General features: G+C 32.4%; 2 protein-coding genes across 2 annotated transcripts in view; one reads left to right on the top strand and one right to left on the bottom strand.

The window, feature by feature from the left end:
• Window positions 1-20,157, bottom strand: part of LOC126978655 (coiled-coil domain-containing protein AGAP005037) — a 281,533-nt gene that overhangs the window by 105,527 nt on the left and 155,849 nt on the right. The gene's annotated exons all lie outside the window — the stretch shown is intronic.
• LOC126978659 (uncharacterized) overlaps window positions 1-20,157 on the top strand; it is a 78,411-nt gene that overhangs the window by 39,452 nt on the left and 18,802 nt on the right. Inside the window, exons 3-4 of the mRNA XM_050827649.1 lie at window positions 4,496-4,755; window positions 13,177-13,297. Coding sequence (XP_050683606.1) covers window positions 4,496-4,755; window positions 13,177-13,297 — 381 coding nt within the window. The remainder of the gene's footprint in view (window positions 1-4,495; window positions 4,756-13,176; window positions 13,298-20,157) is intronic.

The raw sequence follows: 20,157 nt of genomic DNA, 5'->3' as shown, positions 1-20,157 counted from the left end.
TTAAATTATAATTAATCCATATAACATAGTTTTGAAGTTTCACAGATCTGCCAACTGTCCTATTACGACTTACCGCCGTAAGTCGCTCAACGATAGCTTAACTTTAAGCATCGTCGTACCTATACTTAAATGGTTAAGGAATGGTTTTGACGTGTACATTTTAAGATTAACGTATATATTTCTGTAATAATAAATGCAATGTTGTAATATATTACTAGATTTTAATTAAAATATTTAATTATTGACAGGTTACAATAAAAACATTTCAGTTTTATAAAATTATTGATAGTGCACTCATTTTCTATATGATGAGGCTGTATGGTAGATACGTCTTCAGCTAAAATGAGAAAGGTTCCATCGCTATCTGTGGAGGTACAGAAAAAGGTCCACCTCCTGTTTTAAACAGGCTGACACGTTCATTCATTTGCTCAAGGTTTATAAGAGGAACTTATATATCATTATAACAATCACAGTCGATGACACTAGCATGACACTAACTGAATGAACTTTGTATATTGTTACAGAAAAAATAACCAGTCAGTTTATTTTAATCGTTGTTTTCAGACAATTAGGGAGTTTCCTGCTATTTAACATTTGAAATTTAAATATTAAAAATAAAATTAACCAAAAGTGAATAATTTCTGTGTTAAAAAATTAATTTGTCTCATTATTTATTTTACTGGTATCACAAATAATTTATTGATATCCTGCCGATATTGAAAGTTCAGCTAAATGCTTACTGAAAGGTTTCCTAAGGAAACCAAAAGTGACATCTCTGGGATAGAACTCTACTTGGCAGATTAATGGATACCTAGCTAAGTATTCCTTAGCATTCAGCTAAGAAACAACTTGAGTGCGGCGGTTAGTTTATTTACATTTAATTTTCAATAAGAAAAAAGGAACCCCGTTGAGTTTCTTGCACTCGTTCTTCTCAGGTCTGAGGCATACTTTTTATATATGAGTGGTAGTTTTTGACCTTCAATGAGTGATTGTCAATCCCACTTTGAAAGAAATTTTATTTAAAATCTTCGTTTTTTCCTTTTATTTAATTTATTGATTCATCAATATTAATCTACTGTACCTACTCAATAAAGTTTGAGGTTGTTTTTGTTACTTAAATTTGTAAATAAAATGTGTGTAAAAAAAATGTGAGTATTTAAACCCTTGTTCTCAATAAAGCTCAACCTTTCGGAGTTGGTAAAATGACTAACTATAACAATAAGAAACATAACATTTTTACATTAAATATGCATCAATAACTTCTGAGTTTGGTAGATAATACCCATGAACCTGCATCAATTGAAAATGAAACTAAACATTCTAAAATCATTTAAAATTGGCTACGTAAAATAAAGATATACCGATGCTATTTAAGATCTGAGTCATAATACTACCTACGTCTTGAGAAAATTTACGTCGTCTGCGTCATTCACGTTGAAATGCTAAATATATTCGAAAAAAGGATTCACGTGGAATCTCTTAAACCTTTTATCGATATTATAACGTCATCTTCATTTTACGTACTAGTATTATTTTTCATAAGAATTTCTCTATTGGTGTGTTAGGTTGAAGCAGTAATGTGTGAGCAATACTTTATTTCGGCTTGAAGGGCGCTGTAGTTACTACATGGCCCCATTATTTTGGTGGAACGTGAAGCCCCCTCCCGATCACCTTTCACCCCCTCGCGCACGTCCTGTTGCGTCAGTACGATTGGCAGTTTCATTACCGTTAGGTACACGTTGTGATATATTCGTACTATCACTGCTTTGTTTTTAAGCGTTTCTTTGTTACCTTTTGACTTTTGTTGTTAATAGTTCTGTAGTTTCTGTTGTTCCATCAAAAAAAAATACTTATTGTACTTAACCCAGAATATTTCGTTGATGTTTCATCGTTATAATAGAAATGATCAGCACCACGACACCACACCATTATTTCAATATATAATACAGAAAAATAAATCGTTGTTTATTTATTGATAATAATAATATAGTCAACGACGTCGGGTCCAGATATAATATAACCGGGAACCAGAGTGAATTTACTGGACTAATAAGACTTAAGGAGTCTCAAAGTGACGAGGGCAATTGCAATGCCGCTTAGAATTTTGGGTTCTTTCATAATTCACTTACTTAAGTGAACGTCTCCTTAACAATTTTTAATATTAGGAAGGCCATAGAGGGTAGTAGAATATTCGAAAGAGACATGGTTCATAAATTTTATGTCTCGTGCAACTCTCAGGTTATGTCACACTCAAACGGTTGGCTCAGTTGGTAAGAGCGCTCGGACGGAACCCGAGAGGCCGTGGGTTCGAGCCCCGCGTCGCTCTTAAATTTTGGTTACAAAATTAATTTGTGTAATTAATCCCAGAAGTGAGAGATATAACTTAAATAATAACAAATTGGGTAGTATATCGCCTGCGTGTGATGATGGCTTACTGGCTAGATCCACGAGTTTGTAATTCCATAATCCATAGTGTCAATAATTACACATATGCAAGACCATGCGGTTTAGTACATGGGATTTGTCAATATGACATGGGCTCATTTATCCAGTCTAACTCCTGAAATATTTTCCCCATAGCAATATGCATAAATAGATTTAAGCTAACAAAATCACTTAAGAAACAGTTAACATGGAGTAGTTTTTGCACTGAAAAATAACAGAATAAATATAAATATCGAGCCTAAAATATTAACATAATACTTGTTAATGAAAGGCAATTAATCAGAGCGATTTATAAATCCAATCGTGAATTGAACAAGTTTGTCAACGAATTACTATTTTCGTTTTTTAATGTTTTTGTAGTTATTATTTTCTATGTATGAATATCAGTAATCCTATGTGATAAACTCAAATTTAAAATAAGTGTCCTCCACAGTGCGGTTTTCAAGGAGCTTTCTTCCACGTGCACAAAGCTGTGGAATGAGCTTCCTTGTGCGGTGTTTCCGGGACCATATGACATGGGTACCTTCAAAAAAAGCGCGTACACCTTCCTTAAAGGCCGGCAACGCTCCTGTGATTCCTCTGGTGTTGCAAGAGATTGTGGGCGGCGGTGATCACTTAACAACAGGTGACCCGTACGCTCGTTTGTCCAGGAATTCCATAAAAAAAAGTGTATATAATATCGGGTTCGAATCCCGGTAGGTGCAAGCATTTATATGATGAATATGGATGTTTGTTTCCGAGTCATGGATATTTAAATGTATTTATGTATGTTTAAGTAAGTATATTGTATTAAATATATCATTTTCTTGTAACCCATAAAGGGGCAAGATAATTTGTGTAAAAAGTGTGTCAATATAATATACTTTATTTATCTACTCACTTCTAGTACAAGCCTATCTCGGATTATCAGAAATAAAATTGCTTAATAAGGTAACGGAATGCTTTCAAATACCTAGATGGTGAAGTTTTATTATTTACATACGAGCTGCTCGCCAATTTGAAACCAGTATTAATACATTATCACTGTGTTATTTGGGTCAGTCTGTGTAATTTCGCCTAGCCACCTATGATGAAATTGAATGCTAATATCAACATTTTAAATAGTTTTAATGCTTGTAGCAGACAGAGTATATTTGCTTGAGATAAGTGCATTAATAATGTATGAGATACTTGTATGTATATAATAAGCGTGTCTGAATAGTACAGTAGAAATACATGAATATTTCAAAAATAATAGATGGAGATATTAGTAATAGTGTTACTATATTGAAATGAAATAAATGTATAATCCCTACAAATATCTAAAACTATCAACATTAATGACATTAACGTTACAATGATCATATAGTAAACTAGCTGACCCAACTGACGTTGTTCTGTTCATAATAAAAAAAAAAATCTTGCGGATGGAATTTTGGAAAAGCCGTTCTTAGCTGACCTCTACTCGGTGAAAAGAATATTCCAACCAAATTTCATGTCTTTAGCTTTAATGGTTCCAGAGATATCGTGATGAGTGACTATATACGTGGAAATCTCTTATATATAGATTAACAGCCGTTTTCAATAACGTATCTCTAGTTACGGATACATTGCTGTCACCGTTTAATGACAAGATCTTAGCTATACATAGTAATATCCAATATAGTTATAGTCCAATATTTTATGTCTATAGGCAATTGAAATGTAGGTAAGCGTAAAAGTATAGGTTTGTCTATCTCTAGTAAGTTAAACTAAGGATAGATACGTTATTGAAAACGGCCGTTAGTTTTCCAATCACTGACGTCAGTCGTTCCATTTTTTTTGTAAGAATTATTTCGTATATTTTTTTTATGACAATTAAGGACGAGACGAGGACATTAAGCTGATAGTAATTGAAACGCTCTGCCTGTTAGAATCGTCATCTTGAGACATAAGATGTTAAGTCTCATTTGCCCAGTGATTTCACAAGCTAGCGCACCCTACAGAACACAATAATGCTTACACATAACTGCTTCACGGCAGAAATAGGGGTCAATTTATCAATTTATTAACGATGAATCATTTTTTACAGTTCTCAACTGAAGATATTAAACAGGCGGCCCACACATTCGCGTCCTACGTTTCAAAGCAACAAGTACAGCAACCTTTATTACACTGCTCCACCTTCGGAGGCTGACTCATGCAGCTTATACAAAGTCTCAATGAATCAGGAACTATTCTACCAGTATCTGGAATACGATACAAGAATACCAGATCTTAAGGAGTTTACCCTTTGTCTGTGGGCCAAGTATCACAATCATACTGAGGACAACCCTTTATTTTCTTATGCAGGTAAGTTTAGCTTTAACTGAAATTTAATGCCAAAATCTTAATGGCAAAATGTTTCTGGAAATCTTATATAATCGAAAAATAATAACTTAATTTATACCACATAGTAATGAAAATATTATTTTTTATGAATATATGGGACGAGAAGAGCCGGATGTTTAGCTGATGGTAATTGATACGCCCTGATCAATACAATGCAGTGCCACTCAGGATTCTTGAAGGACCCAAAAATTACGAGCGGCACTACAACTGTGCTCCTCACATTGAGACAAAAGATGTCAAGTCTCATTTGCCCAGTAATTTCACTAGCTACGGCGGCCTTCAGACCTAAACACAGTAATACTTACTCATTATTGGTTCACCGTTTGTATAATAAATCTCAGAAGCGAGGGATATCTTTACAAATAACAAATTGTTTAAATAATCACGCGCGATTAGAAAAGGATGCGTCATCCAAGTTATGGAAATCCAAATCTATATTTTCTTTTCGGTAACATAATATGTGGCTGGATACGATACAACGTGAACGATTTATTATATCATTATCAGTTTCTGACAGTCCATGTTTTTATTAAGGTTATACTTCTTTTGACCCGTTAGGGAAAAGTTATCAGGCTGAAATTTTACTATGCGGGTGCACACTGTCACGCAAATTCGACACCCTGACGTTAGCTGGTCAACTAGACCATTCATATCATACTTCTGCTACTAAGCCTCTTGTAACTCATAAGTATACTAAACCACAGCCAATGGACGAGAATTAAAGAAAATTTCAATTCATATATAAGTTTTAAAATAAAAAAAAACCCTTTAATTGAATAAAAGTAATTTAATGATATTTAATTACGCGTTATTTTACTACATTATACGGTATTTTAATTGGTTATATTTACTACCTACTTTACTGTAATATTGCTTTTCTTTTTCAAAAATATATACACACTATATTTTTTTATTTTTAAACTGAAACTTTTAATAGGTGTAGGGATAAAGTGAAAGTTGCTCAGCAGAGAATCGAAGGCCAATATGGCGGCGCCCATGGCTCATATCAGCTAACCGTGTAACATTTATATTCTCAATCAATATTCATCTATTTTATTTCATTTATTTATTATAAACAATAAAAACATATACAATATTATAATAATTTATGTACAAATATAAACTCGTTCGAGTTTTGCCACTTCCAAAAGGTCGTAAAAATACACAATATTATTTAAATCTTAAATAATCTATATGTCTAGATAGAGTTTCTTGCTGTTAGACAACCGATGAAAACAGGCCAGGAATATAAGTTTAGTGTACGTGACAAGCTATATATTACACTCGCGATTTGTATCATACTTTGTGTTAGTGTGCGTAAATTGTTCAAAATAGAGGTTAGTTCTACAAAAACTGAAATTGAAATTAAAAGTTTACACTTTTATCAAAGAAAAAGAAAACAACTTAAAACTTTATACTAATATAAATTCTGTAAGAAACAAAAGAAAAGCATAAGTATTTAAGAGCTAAGACATACGAACAACATTACAAACTAAAGAATTTACGAATACCCTCAATGTTAACAATAAAAATATGATACTGCATATAATACGTCCGCGGCTTATTATTATTTGCCGTTATGTATCTTTGGGTCCTTGTTGACAGCATAATTGAATCATTGAAAGAATAACTGAAGTTGAAAATAATTCGATGATCTAAATAAATATTGTCTATCACCGGAATGAATCTACCTATTACATACTCTGCGTTCTATTATGCAGATTAAAGTTTAAATGCATAGTTGGATATCGTGTCTACTATTTCCCAAAATTATTAAGTTCGAATTAAGAAAGCGAATTAAATAGTACAAATCGAATAACTTTCCTAAAATTTTCAGTTACTTGCCTACGATACGAAAAAAAGTTTCAATAGCATCATGATTGCATAAACCACTCAATTTTATTGTGTGTGTGGATAATAAATTTAAATCGACCTTTACAAAATAAGTATCAGGAAAATAAACTTCGAAAGTTATTGGAGCCGAGAAGCAAAAATATGCCAGCCTTTCTAAGCTATATTTGAAGTTCAAATTTCTTGAAAATATACTTCGCAAAATTTTGATCCGTGATTCATCTGGATTATATTTTGAAGGTGAAGTGCAAGCGGTATATGAGGCGTGTATAGAAGGCGTCTCATAACGTAATCTATATATTATAATTTAATAATAACATTAAGCGTGCCATATCGTTTCTCTGGAGTCATTTAAATTTTAAAAAGCGTTCGGAGGTTTAAATTAGCTTCGAGCTAAGCTAGCTTCATATTTCAACCATTTTACAAGTAACATCGAAAGGTTTACTGGTTAATTAGTTAGGATTTTAACTTTAAAGCTGATTTACAAAGGATAAGCTTGTGGCTCCAAATTTGATGTAATTCAGTGCTGACCCTACTATGCTGACACACTTTACACGCAGTCGGTAGTCACTGTAATTTAATTTCCGCTGTTCACGTTATAGAGGCCATGCGGAGAAAAATAAATTGTGAAAACAGCAGCAACATTTGCTGAGGTAAACTAATATGCTGTTGAACGAGTTGACGGAAATTGTAGAAAAATTGATATTGAATAAGAAAGTGGATTGATGATAGAAACAAACAAGAACTTCTGATTTGTTATTCTAGCAATTGAGCTTTGCGGAATACAAACTGGCTTTGGAAGAACCGAAGAATTTTAATGAGTTGCCTTCATTGATAACAAGCTCTATTCAACGTCAAGATAAACTCATGACAGATATTTTCTTCTATGTTAATTTAATGAGTAATATTTTACAATGCACTGTATATTTCTTTGATAAATTTATTATTTTACATAGCCTGGATAGTTACTTTGACAACTTAAGTCGACCCATTTTTATTAGGACTATACAAATGTAAAATTACCGGGCGCGGGTATTTTTATTAATCTCTATACTGATGATCGAATACGGAATACGTTGGATGATAGCAGCGTAGGATCTATCGTCGTGGAAATCTTTGGGGGAGGTCTTTGTCCAGCAGTGGACGTGTTCTTGCTAATGATGATAGTTATGATCGGGTGACAAGTGCCTACCGTTTGCAGCTATTTATGTGCATGTAAGCGCATATTTAGAAGGCAATCATCTCGTTAAAATAATAGTCAACCATCACATGGACTTTACATTTCAGCATCAAACATCCATAATTCCTACATATTTTGCTATTAGCTTTTTGGATAACTGATTTACAGGTTAACAACTGCATATGTTCTAAATTGTTATTTTGTTAGGTGACTTCTAGATAGTGCAAATATAAAACAGGAAAGATACCAAGAAAACGTTTATGAATTCTAAGGACTTCAGTAAATATTTTCCTCTTTTATTGATTCAGTATTTTTTTATTTATCTTATTTATCTTTCTTTTAACAAAAACCAGTCTTTACCAATTTAGAAAAGCCAGTCCTTTTCAATTTCCATATAGATGGCAAGAATAAATTGGATGAAGGCTGAGCAGGACCAATCGTCGTGAAGATCTTTGGGGTGGGCCATAGTCCAACAGTGAAAGTCTTGCAACCGATGATGAAGATATAAATGGCATGGCTAAATTAAACGACAAGATTTGTCTAGTTCATTGTTCGTTGAACATAATATTATGACTTCATGAAAATGTTAAATATTCGAATTCGTACTAAAATTCGCATTACTGTTTTAATAAAACATTTCATTGAGCCGAGGAACGCTGTTTACACGAGTCAGCATCGCAAATATTTAATAATACATTCTCTTTCAACCATTAAATTTATATTGTATTAATTCAAATCAGCAATTGCTGTAATTGCTATTGTGTTCCCAAATAGCTGAGTTAGGAATTTCATATATCAATAAAAAATTAACAAATTCTGCATTGTGTTTCGGTTATTTAATGTACTATAGATTATAATTCATTATATTTTGCTAACAATAGAAAATTTGTAATCTCGCGTTTTTTAGTAAAGAGAGTGTGAGTCACCAGAGCTGCTCCAGCAACAGCTCCTAAGTACGTTTTCGTTTAAAACCGCTTGATGCTTTGAGATCGAATGAACTTCAGAAATGAAGAGATCCGTAGGAGAACCAAAGTCACCGACATAGCCGTAACGATTGCGAAACTGAAGTGGCTGTGAATAACACATAGATAGATGGGCAGATGGCCGTTTGAGCAAAAAATTCCACGAAAGGCGACCACGTACTGAAGGACGTTGTGTTGGTAGGCCCCACACAAAATGGACCGATGATCTGGTCAAGATTGCTGGAATACATTCGATGAGGTTAGCGCTGGACCGATAATACTGGAGATATTTGGGGGGGAGAGGGCTTTGACCAGCAGTGGACGTCTTCCAGCTAATATGATGAGTGTTTTGTAATATCGCTTTAAGCATCACATCATAATGATCAAGATGTGTATTGTGGTGACTGCCATAAAGAAGATAAGAATAGTTTGACTGTGGAGCACTTAATATTGTAACATTATAATAATGACTGATCCATAACTTATTGAGCTGTGGAGTGAAGAACATCACTTAACAATTTGTATGTGGCTTAATATAATTTTCTCAAATACTCTCAAGTTAACGTAGCCTTCAACTGAGATTTAAATTAGAAACTGATTTTAAATATTTTAAAATTACTATATCAAAGTTAAACCTTTATGAATCATCGGTAGCGATAGAAATGTAATGGATAGTTCAAAAGTTTTAAGTAAAGGTATTTGGTTAATTATTTAGTTCCCTTCAACGAGTGATCCAATCTGTTCAGTAGATTGCAGTAGAAGATTCTATAAAATAAATATTCTTGCGAGATTCAAACACGCCCACGTCATAAATTACCATATTGGTTTATCTTCCGCATAATTCCTGTTCATTTACAGCTCCAAGATCAATAAGTATGATGCATATGTTATGTTATAAATACTCTCGATACGAAATTGATTATCTGATAATATAATCTTTGCTGAAAATCCTTCATATTATGTGATGACTTGTTTCATCCAACTTAAATTTGGATTAATTAAATGGAATTTCGAATTCAAAATATTGCGTTTAGGTTTTGATTTGTCTATAAATTTTTCGATAATTTGTAACAGGAATGAGTAGGTATCCAAGATGTTACTCGAGAATGCTGGCTTTATATAATACACACATCAAAAAAGTCTAAGCAACATGCATGATATTACAAATTTACCATTTATATTAACTAATATCTTAGTATTTATTCACTCAAAGTGCATAGGTATGTAAACTTTTTGTTATTGATGACATACTGGCTGGTTGTAAAAAAAAATTATGAGATTATGTTTTGTTGGCCTGGCCTGCACAATCGCCAGACCTCAACCCCATCGAGCACGCATGGGACATGCTCCAGAGACGTATTTTGAAGGACTTGGACGGAGTGACAACAACCCAACAGCTGAAGGATTTGCTACAATTCCATTGGGAGCGAATACCGCAAGATGACATAAACAGTCTCATTAATTCAATGATTAATCGTTGCCGTTAAGTTTTGAATAGCAGAGGAGGCCATACTTTGTATTGAATGATCCTATTCTTTCAAAATAAATTCTTTTCCTTTAGAAATTTCATTTCGTTAAAAAATGTTTAGTTGCTTATATTCCTTAGTTTCTGCAGTATATTTTAATATTGTTAATTTCTGTTATTAAAAGAACTTATAAAGACAACAGCTGTTATTTTTACACCATAAGACCCTAAAAATATCATTTTAAAAATAAAATACAACGTTATAATGTGAAAAACTATCCTAAAATTTAAATTAGTACATGTTGCTTAGACTTTTTTGATGTGTGTATTAAAATAATCTCTAAAGTATCAAAAATAAGTAACATAAAAATTGCAGTGATTATATGCATGAAAACCTGTATAATATTAAGTATTTTAATAATATAAGTTTTTTTAATATTATAATACTCAAAATGTGGCAGATTACATCAGGAGCGAATGTTTTTCTACGATTTAGTAGTTCTAAATAAATATTTCTTACGTTTTTACGCAGACGAGAATAAATTCATTACGATAAGGGCAACTGTAGTTCCAAATAATAATCTCGATTTCATAAATGGACGTATCTTTATTGATTATTCCTCCTAAAATTAATTAAAGGTTATGAATTATTAATAACTGAATGGGAAGAAAATATTCTATACCGGACTGCATAAACTTTTCCTCATATTGTTACTGAATTTTTATATTAGGCTTGTATTAGTATTGATTAATTAGCTTATTTAATTAAGCCGTTTGCAGTAAAAGTATCAAACTAGCAAATGATACAGACACAAATAATAAAGATATTGGTCTTATTTAAAACTATTGATCTAGGGTTAAAACCAACAAGAAAAGAGATTCTACAGGAACTAATGTTTCATCTTAATAGTTACACGAGTGAGCGTCATCGATTCAACAATCGTGAAGGAACACCTTCGATTACTTTTTTGAATAAAAGCGTAGTACACCGTTTGTTTTATTTTATAAAAGATAAAATGAATATAATTGTAATTTTTAGCTTTCTTATTAAAGACACCCAAAACCCTACTTATTTTGAATCAACTAAATAACTATGAAACATAATTAATTGACGAGAACATCGTTTCCACGGTAAATAGAAAAAGTTTTAGTACAGTTAATTTCAGTTCAGTTTCAGTAACTTTAGTTTCCTTTCATGAAATTTCATTCAAATTTTCGACATGATGTTGAAAGCAACTCAGTTGCTACCTACAATTAGCAAACTATTTGAGTTTTTCACATTTTTTATTTTGCCATTGAAGTTTCAGTTTTCTATTGTTAAAATTAAATGATAAATGTCAATTTAAAAATTAAATGGAACAAAATAAAAAAAGCATCGTACACAATCACTTTTCATACCTACCTACCTTCGTAAAAGAAGTAGATATGAACCCCCTTATTCATAATTGTCCGCTAACTTTAAACAGCCGCTTAGGAGTGTTTTTTCTCAGTCTGACTTAGGTCAATAGAAGAAGACAGAGTGAGAATTAGCAATGCTTTAAGTTAGCAGACTATTATGAATAAGGGAGTAAGTATTTAAGGAGTAGAAGAATTAAGAGGAAATTTTAAATAAATAAACATTCTGACAATATATTCTTGATGTTCATAGGCACAATTTTTAATTTATATTTGGTAGATCGTGCGACAATCATAATGTTAACACGAGGAACAAACATAAACTTTTTATGCCTATTGGGCAATGTATATGCTTTTACAAGATGATCCGAAAAAGGGCCAAAACAAATGTGTTACCAGATTATTCATCATAAACCAACGCACTGTCTTTGAGAGTGCATTGTTTACCTCGTCAACAATATCTGCACGTCGCTTTAAAAATAAGTGAAGTATCATCAGCAAAAAATACAATCTCATGGCTATCATCTACCACAAAAGGTAAATCGTTAATATATGAGATACAAGCAAGGACCGAGAATAGAACCCTGCGGAAAACCTATTCCATCACGCGACCAGAAGAGAATTTGCCGTTTACGTCAACTATCTGAACTGGCTGTATTATTTACTCTGTAATGCTTTAATTTTAGGAGTAAAGATTAATGGTGGATGCAGTCAAATGCGTAAATTTGGACAAATCACAAAAAATGTCTAATGCATCCTGTGACTCTATCCAGGCGTCAAAGATGTGTTCAATGAGCCTTAGACCTAGATTAACTGTTGATAAGTACCTAGTGAAACCAAATTGACCATTGTTCAAAAATATACAAAAATGTATTTGTAGCTACTGAAGCATGATTTTTTTCAAAAATGTTACTATAAACAGGCAGCACTGAAATAGGCTTAAAATTAGCAGGGTCCAAAGAACAGCCCGATTTAAACAAAGGTATAACTTTGGGGTATGTCATGATAATGTTCAGCAGAATATTTTATTCGTAGAGTGGGCAATCGGACATGTAGCAAATCTGATGGAAAGTAAACAAACCAGCCACTCATCGACATCAGCAATACGATAGGTCAAGAGATACGTTGCAAGCCTTTGAGATGAGAGTATGCTCTATATTTGAGGGTCCTTACTTGATATTGGTTCGGGAATATAACAATTGGTAGAAATTTCCACAAAGTACCTGTGTGAGCTCAAACGTTTCTAGGGAAACGCGCGATTGAAGAATTAACACATTATTAAGTACAGACAATTATAAGTTATAATATGCACTGCACAATCTCACAGCGCGATAATTATTGTGGTTCATAATATGCGTACCGACTTTTAGAATTCCTGGCGATTTAGTCGGCTCTTACTCAATTAAAATATGGACTTTATGATTTTTTTAAGCACGGAATTTTCTGCGAATGCTGCACGCATTACAGAATTGTCAAAATTTTTCGACAGTAACTGCACAAAAAATATTAAATTTGTATTAATTTTTCAGTTGGCGACAACCCTAAAGAAATATCGTTATCGATATCAAATACGGCGGAGGCGAGCTATTTTACAATGGCTGTACATGGGCAGAACTTCTTCAGGTTAAACTACCCCTTGAAATTGAACACGTAAGTACTTTCCAGTTGCTACTTGGTCAATGGTAAAGGTAAGGTAGTGATGCTGAATTATTCACTGCAATAAATTTTAAAAGTAGAATCAATTGTATCAGGATACAAGATAAATCATATTTAATTTAACGTTTACATTGTATCTATATATCTGATACATTAATACCTCGTCAAGAACACATTGAAAATTGTGATAGTTTCACAACTTTGAGCATAATAAATATTATTGAAACCTTTCGATCTGCAATAGTAATTTATGCCGCTGCTAACTATAAATAGCTTATTACGTACAGTTGCAATAGATTTTTACACCCACGAAAAATAATAATATATTTATTTAGGTGCGGATAAAAGTTGAAAGCAACGCGCGAATGGTGGACGCTGTCTATCGCGCATGCGCGATGTCAGCCTTGAAAAAATTATATGGCTTTTATCTTGCACCTCGTTATTTGTAAATTTTGTTATAGTCAACTTTACTGCAATGAACACCATTTAAAAGTTACACTTACTTAAAGTGTGTAAGTTCTCACTGAAGTAAGTTGCCTGACCTGAAATGACCCGCAGGAAAGAAAAGTTTTGTATAATGGTTTGAAGCTTATTATAAAGTGAATTACAATCAAGTTAAAATATATAAAACTTCTAACGACTCAATTTATGTAAGGAATTAAAATAAGCTAGTAAAGTAAGAGCCAACAAAATTTGTTGACTACTAATAGTTAAATAAAGGAAGTTACTAACAAAACTCTAAATCCTAAAGATATTGTTAATTAATAGAATGATAAAGAGTTCTACGAGATATAATTATATCTTATATTAAGCGTGTATTTTATATTACATACATACATATTACATTTGGAATATTGGGAATAAATATTGCTGATAAATATATGAAGGGCCCTCACTTAATGCCTACAGTTCAATCAAGTGATGCACATATGAAAATTCCTTAAAATCGAACAGACATTGGTTTCCAAATTAGTGTAATTTCAATACCATTGTTGCATTACACAGAGAATTCTAGACATGGACTAATAACACCCTGTACTTGCATTCAAATATCTCGTTCAAATAGGAGCAGATAGTGTCAAGAATTTGTAATGTAATAGCCAACAGGCTCTAAAGGCCAATTAAATTTCAGAAAAAATTAAAATTAACTGTGACATGGTTATATAGCCTATATAGAGAAGCAGAGTCTAAAATATTAATAAATTCAGCTTATTTCTAGAGCTCTTACCAATTATTATGCTTTATAAATTACTTCTTCTCCTTAGATGACGGAAAGATGATGTGCATGTTATTTCTTTAAATTTCAGACTGAAATATTATTCAACTTATCTATTTATAATATAATGTTTTCTAATATTTATTAATATCTTTTTATCACAGATACGTTTCAGCGTGTCAGTTATAATAATTCAAGTAAGTAGATTAATAATGGATTGTATCAATTTGAGATCATCTGTCAATCTTACTTATCTACATGATAAGGGTGCCTTTACCACAGAATAGAAGGTACTAGTGAATTATATACCTAATTCTAACTCAAACTAATAAACCCTTTGTACTTTATTGTAAGTGGGTGTACGTACCTATTAAAATATTGCAAAGAAAGGTTTATAAATTTCAAAGTAATGTGTAAGTACACACATTGTATCTATTCGATACAATGTAGGTATACTTCACGACAATGGTAATTCATATAATATTTTTCCCTTGGTATAGGAGTGATGTGCAGGCAAGTTATAATATAATTATACGCCGTGGGCACAAATTAATATAGATAGGCCGTTTTCAATCTGGAAACCAAAACCAAGGAATTTCATTCCACAGTGTAGTTGAAAGATATGACGACAAAAAGTTCTCTGAGGTGTGGTGCGGCATATCGTACTGCTTATGCAATCATTACAAAACCTATAGTCGAAATACTTAGGTACCTAGTACCTTCCTACTTTGTGCTTTTCGACATATTTTACGAAAACAAAAATAACGTTAAATGTTTTTCATCCCATCTAGTCGAAAATAACTACTTGGTTCGACTTTAAGTGCACCCAAGCTGGTGTTTTATATAAGAAGCTTTTAGAGGACACTATTGAGTTTTTAATCCTCTATAAGTGCAAAATAATGAACCATAAATACAATAAAAATTACTAATTCTCACATCTGGTATTTAAAGTAGATAATCTTTGTCTATTATACTACATTATTCGAACAAATATTTGAATAGTTATGACGATGGCGATAAACAAACGAGTGCGTGATATTATGGTGCGGTCCGGTGGCGGGCCGTGGGCGATCGGATGACTACAGTTCTAATTAAAAGTTGCATTTACAATGACTACCAACAAATCGCAGGGAACAAAACCTTAAAAGAACCTCTCGGCCAACTCTATGTGGTTTGCTCACGTGTTTCTAAATCGCAAAATCTGCATATTTATGCTGCCTGAAATAAATCGTTTTACACAGTTTATACCTAGTAGTATATTGCAGTAGCTACCTATAACTTTAGCATTACCATCAATCGTCATATACACTCGTACCTATCCATCTTTACAAACTATAGCGTTTTTAATACCTATTAGTGAGATCATCAAATACTTAGTTCAAATTTACATACATTACACATTATAGTTGTTCAAACACTTATATCTGGAGAACGGCTGGATCAATTCTTATGATTTTTAATTTGTTGGATTTGTCTTCGTCCCGAATTAATAAAAACTCATTTAAGTATAAGCGAGGTCCAGAGATAATGTGGCCCTGTAGTGATTTATAACATTTTGTAACAACAATCCTCATTAAAACATAATTAGAAATTTCAAATATTGATGTGGCTGTGTATAGAGTTCCAACATGGCTCTATAGAAACAACAATGTCTTAGTAAATTTATTCACTTAAATTACTTACGCCGTCTTTGATAGAAATGACGGAATAATTACGGACGGACTTTTATTAGAATGCTGAAGCAATTTGTTCTTGGAACTAAATTTCTCATTTTAATTAAGTATACGCTTTATAGACTGCATATTTTCATTTTCGGAAGAGAAATGTTCATCTTTGAGAATATAATACCCATTATTATTAAAATCCTTGTTTAGTTCCAGGACAGCTATTTTGTCGTTTATTTCAGTTTCTCAGAATTCACTGCAATAAACTTGTAATCTCTATAGCTTGCCAAAAACGTCAAAGGAATATTTCACAGTAATATTAAGGAACCGGGTAACAGACACGAAAGAACAATGACGTATCTCAAACAATAAAATATTTGAAACTTGATGAACGCGTCAAAATTTACTGGAATATATAACGAAATGGCACATGTATACTCTAATTAAATAAAAAAAAACTTAAAAAAAGCAGCATGGAATGAAAGCACTAACAGCATAACTCATTCGCTGTCCGTCAGACATATTAACTGATAGCCTTCCCTGACGACACATGAAAACGATGACATTTTGTGTTATATCACAGCGGGTATCACTGCGTATGTACGATATGTTATGTGAAAAATAATTATTTATTTTCCCGGTTCCTTGCGCTTTACAATTTTGACTACAAAGTCAATTTAATTACGAAGTATATTTATGGAACCACTATAATCACATGCGGTTTTTATCCTATATTCAGGTAAACCTTAGTGCAGGAAAGATATTTTAATATCGTCATTTTTCTCTGTAATGTAATATTGTATCATCTTGTGTTTAACATTATTAAAATCTAAGTAATTTTCTGTATTACAAGAACAGCATGGAGAAGCAAATATGAAATGTTGAACACTACGTAAGAAAGGGCTCTTCTCTTTGAGCTCATAATAATTGCCTTCTCGTATCCATATTAAATGAAATTAGTAGTATGTTTATGATTTTGTATCTTAGTTACAAGTTACCAATAGAAGTGGAAATCAACGAAAGTGTTCCTGGAGCATGGAATAAAAAGAAACATCATGATTAATCATGAATTTATAAATTAAAACGATATATTATTGTCTGGTTTATCAAAAACAAATCTCCAACTGACTGAAGGACTTCAGTTTTCAATAGATTTCGCGAGATATTAATATGTACCTAGAAACCTTGGAGACTAGATAATGTCATTGAGGCTTACACTGTTTTCGTTAGCAGGTTCTAAGATTCAATAATGTTGCTTAATAGGATCAACAGATTCAATAAGTTTTGTAACATCAAATTGCTACTTATTAAGCATAATCGGAAGGTTATATAATATAAGTATTTATAATACATAAACAAATTTAGATAATACTCATTTATTAATATTTTTAGAGGTTATTATAACACTATGTCGAGGTACCTACAGACCTGGATCGAATTTGACATAAAGTTTTAATTCGATTTATATTTTAATGAAGAAAACAGAAAACCTACAATCGATCCGAATACTAACTAAGCACTAATAAAATCCAAACAAAATAATGGTGTATCAAAGAACGACTAGGAATAGTTTTTGACAATACCGGACGAAAATTGGTCGCACAACAATCTTACTCTTGTAAATAAGTGAAGTTATAACTACAACAACTTTACAGAATAAATTAAAAACTTTAATCTTAGAAGTAGAAAAGGATAAAAACGCTTCGAAAGTAGGCAGACGGTCGACTGTCATCATCTTGTCGATTAACTTATCACTAAGGCCGCTTCTACTTGAATGAAGCGTTGCTTTCAAATAAAATTCAATCGGATGCGAATCTATGGAAGTTGTGCTGGAGTGGCTTTCTTATTTTAAATAAGGTTTAAATTAAACTTTTTTATTTGCGCTTCAAAGTTTATGAACTAGGGCGTTCTTCCAAGAGTTATAAAACTTTTTTCCTCTCGATAGTTAAATTTAATATATACGCCAAGAAAATAAATAATGTATAAACTACATGAAATCACACTGACTTCCAAAAAAGGGTGTTGTTAAGTTTGGCATGTAGGTATGTAACATAATGAATATTTATCCCATTATTATTTTATCTTTTCAATCGAGTCACAAAGTTTCTTCATCTGAATAAATAGAATAATCACCGTATTTTCCGCTCAATTTACGATTACCTAGGTGTTTACTACAAAATCCAATTGCAAATCAAATATTGTTTCAAATATGTACTAAGATTTCAATTTAAATTTCGGGTTGATTTAATTGCATTGATTATATGATTGTAGATATGATTCATAGATAATGATATAAATTGATATTTTGAGCTTGGGTTCTGAGGAGTCCAATGTTACTTACAGCTTTAATAATATTTCGTTTAGTAGTATTTGCGTTCGGAGGTTTATCTAATAATACTTTAGTATGGTATAGTGTATTATATGTTCCTAAAAGACTGTTCTCTGTTAGATTGGGTATCAAATGATTTGATTGTCAAGTTTTGTTAAATTCAACATTAATATCTGCATCTGGAACTAAAACCTCATCATAACCAGCGTGATGATGAGGATTCTTTTAGAAAGTGGCTTCTTTAAATTTTTTATTTTTATCTGTCCACCTTTTGTGTGCGACGCATGCACAAATGATTTATCATGACGACAATAATCTCATACATTGAATAACTTTCTTAATACTACTAGCTTTTTAGTTAGTATTTGTCTGTTGCTTTCAGTTTTTTTTTATCGAAAACCCATTTCTTCCAAAATCTAAAAATATGCTCCAAGCAATTTTGAAAGTCAATTGAGAGTTTCCGGCCTCCGATTGTCGATTGAGAACTCCATTTGACAAAAAACGAAGCCTACTTACATTAAGAAAATATACGTACACTAAATAAATATTTTTCAAGCGACTACAAAATTAAAATAATAAACGGAATTGAATTATAATTATTTCATTTGACAGAGTTAGATTCCGTTTTTAAAAAGCGGAAATTGTGTCAACGGACTATAGAGCATTATTAACTCCCAAAAATCTTATATTAATAGTTTTTTACGAAAAGTTGCGAAATGAGTGTTAATCTTCATAGAATCGTAACCAAAATTACATTACTTCTAACATGTATTTGAATCGGTATATAAAGTGAATGATAGATGCCTCATATACCATGTTCTCGAAACAAATCTAGTGATTTGATCAAATACCAGAGTTGATTCCGCGAAATGACAATAAGTCACTAGAAGAACTTAGGATGTAAAAGCGGGCGAAGCTAGGTGAAAGGGGGTGGCGGGCCATTTTTTTCAAATAATAAGGGCCCTTACCTGGCTCTTTAAGCAATTTTCATCTGTTTTGAGATAAGGTTACATTAAATTGATTTTTAAGAGAATGATGCGTTATCGTTTCATGGAAGTGGTGTCAGGGGACAGAAGTCATCTCCCTATTCCCCTCTCACCCCTCTCCACCTTCGACAGGATACTAAATTTTTACCAAATTTTGTCTAAGTCTCACCAAACAAACCCTTTGTTACGAGAAATGACAAGACCTTCTTGTTATTTTTACATCCTCCGTGATATGACCAAATCACTGTTTTTATCATATCTCTGCGAGATAAATATATACTACCTCTATGTCTAAGCAATATTGATTCCTAAATTGTCCATTACTGTCCATTTGTTCCACCTCGGGTGGTTCAAGCCTACAATCTCTCGTAGCATTAGTTTATTGTTAAGCCTATTTCAGTTCTCCGAATCTATAACTTACTAGCACTAACGTTTGTTACTCTAAATGTGTGAATATTTGATATATTATTTCCCCGTTGTTGTCTGTTTCAAGTGATTAACTGTACAGAAAGTAAATAATTGATTTTATTGTTAAGATAAGAGTGAAAAGGTTCTATTGTAACAGCAAACACGGTCCAAGAAACCTTCTCTACTATTAGCTTAGTACACGTGCTTGTCAGTCGAATGCTCTTCGTTCGGTCGAGGTCGATAGTGGATTA

The sequence above is a fragment of the Leptidea sinapis genome, chromosome Z (assembly GCF_905404315.1).
Source record: "Leptidea sinapis chromosome Z, ilLepSina1.1, whole genome shotgun sequence".
In the NCBI taxonomy this organism is placed as follows: domain Eukaryota; kingdom Metazoa; phylum Arthropoda; class Insecta; order Lepidoptera; family Pieridae; genus Leptidea; species Leptidea sinapis.
The sequence above is the reverse complement of the archived record's forward strand: the minus strand, read 5'-3'. Positions and strand labels throughout refer to the sequence as shown.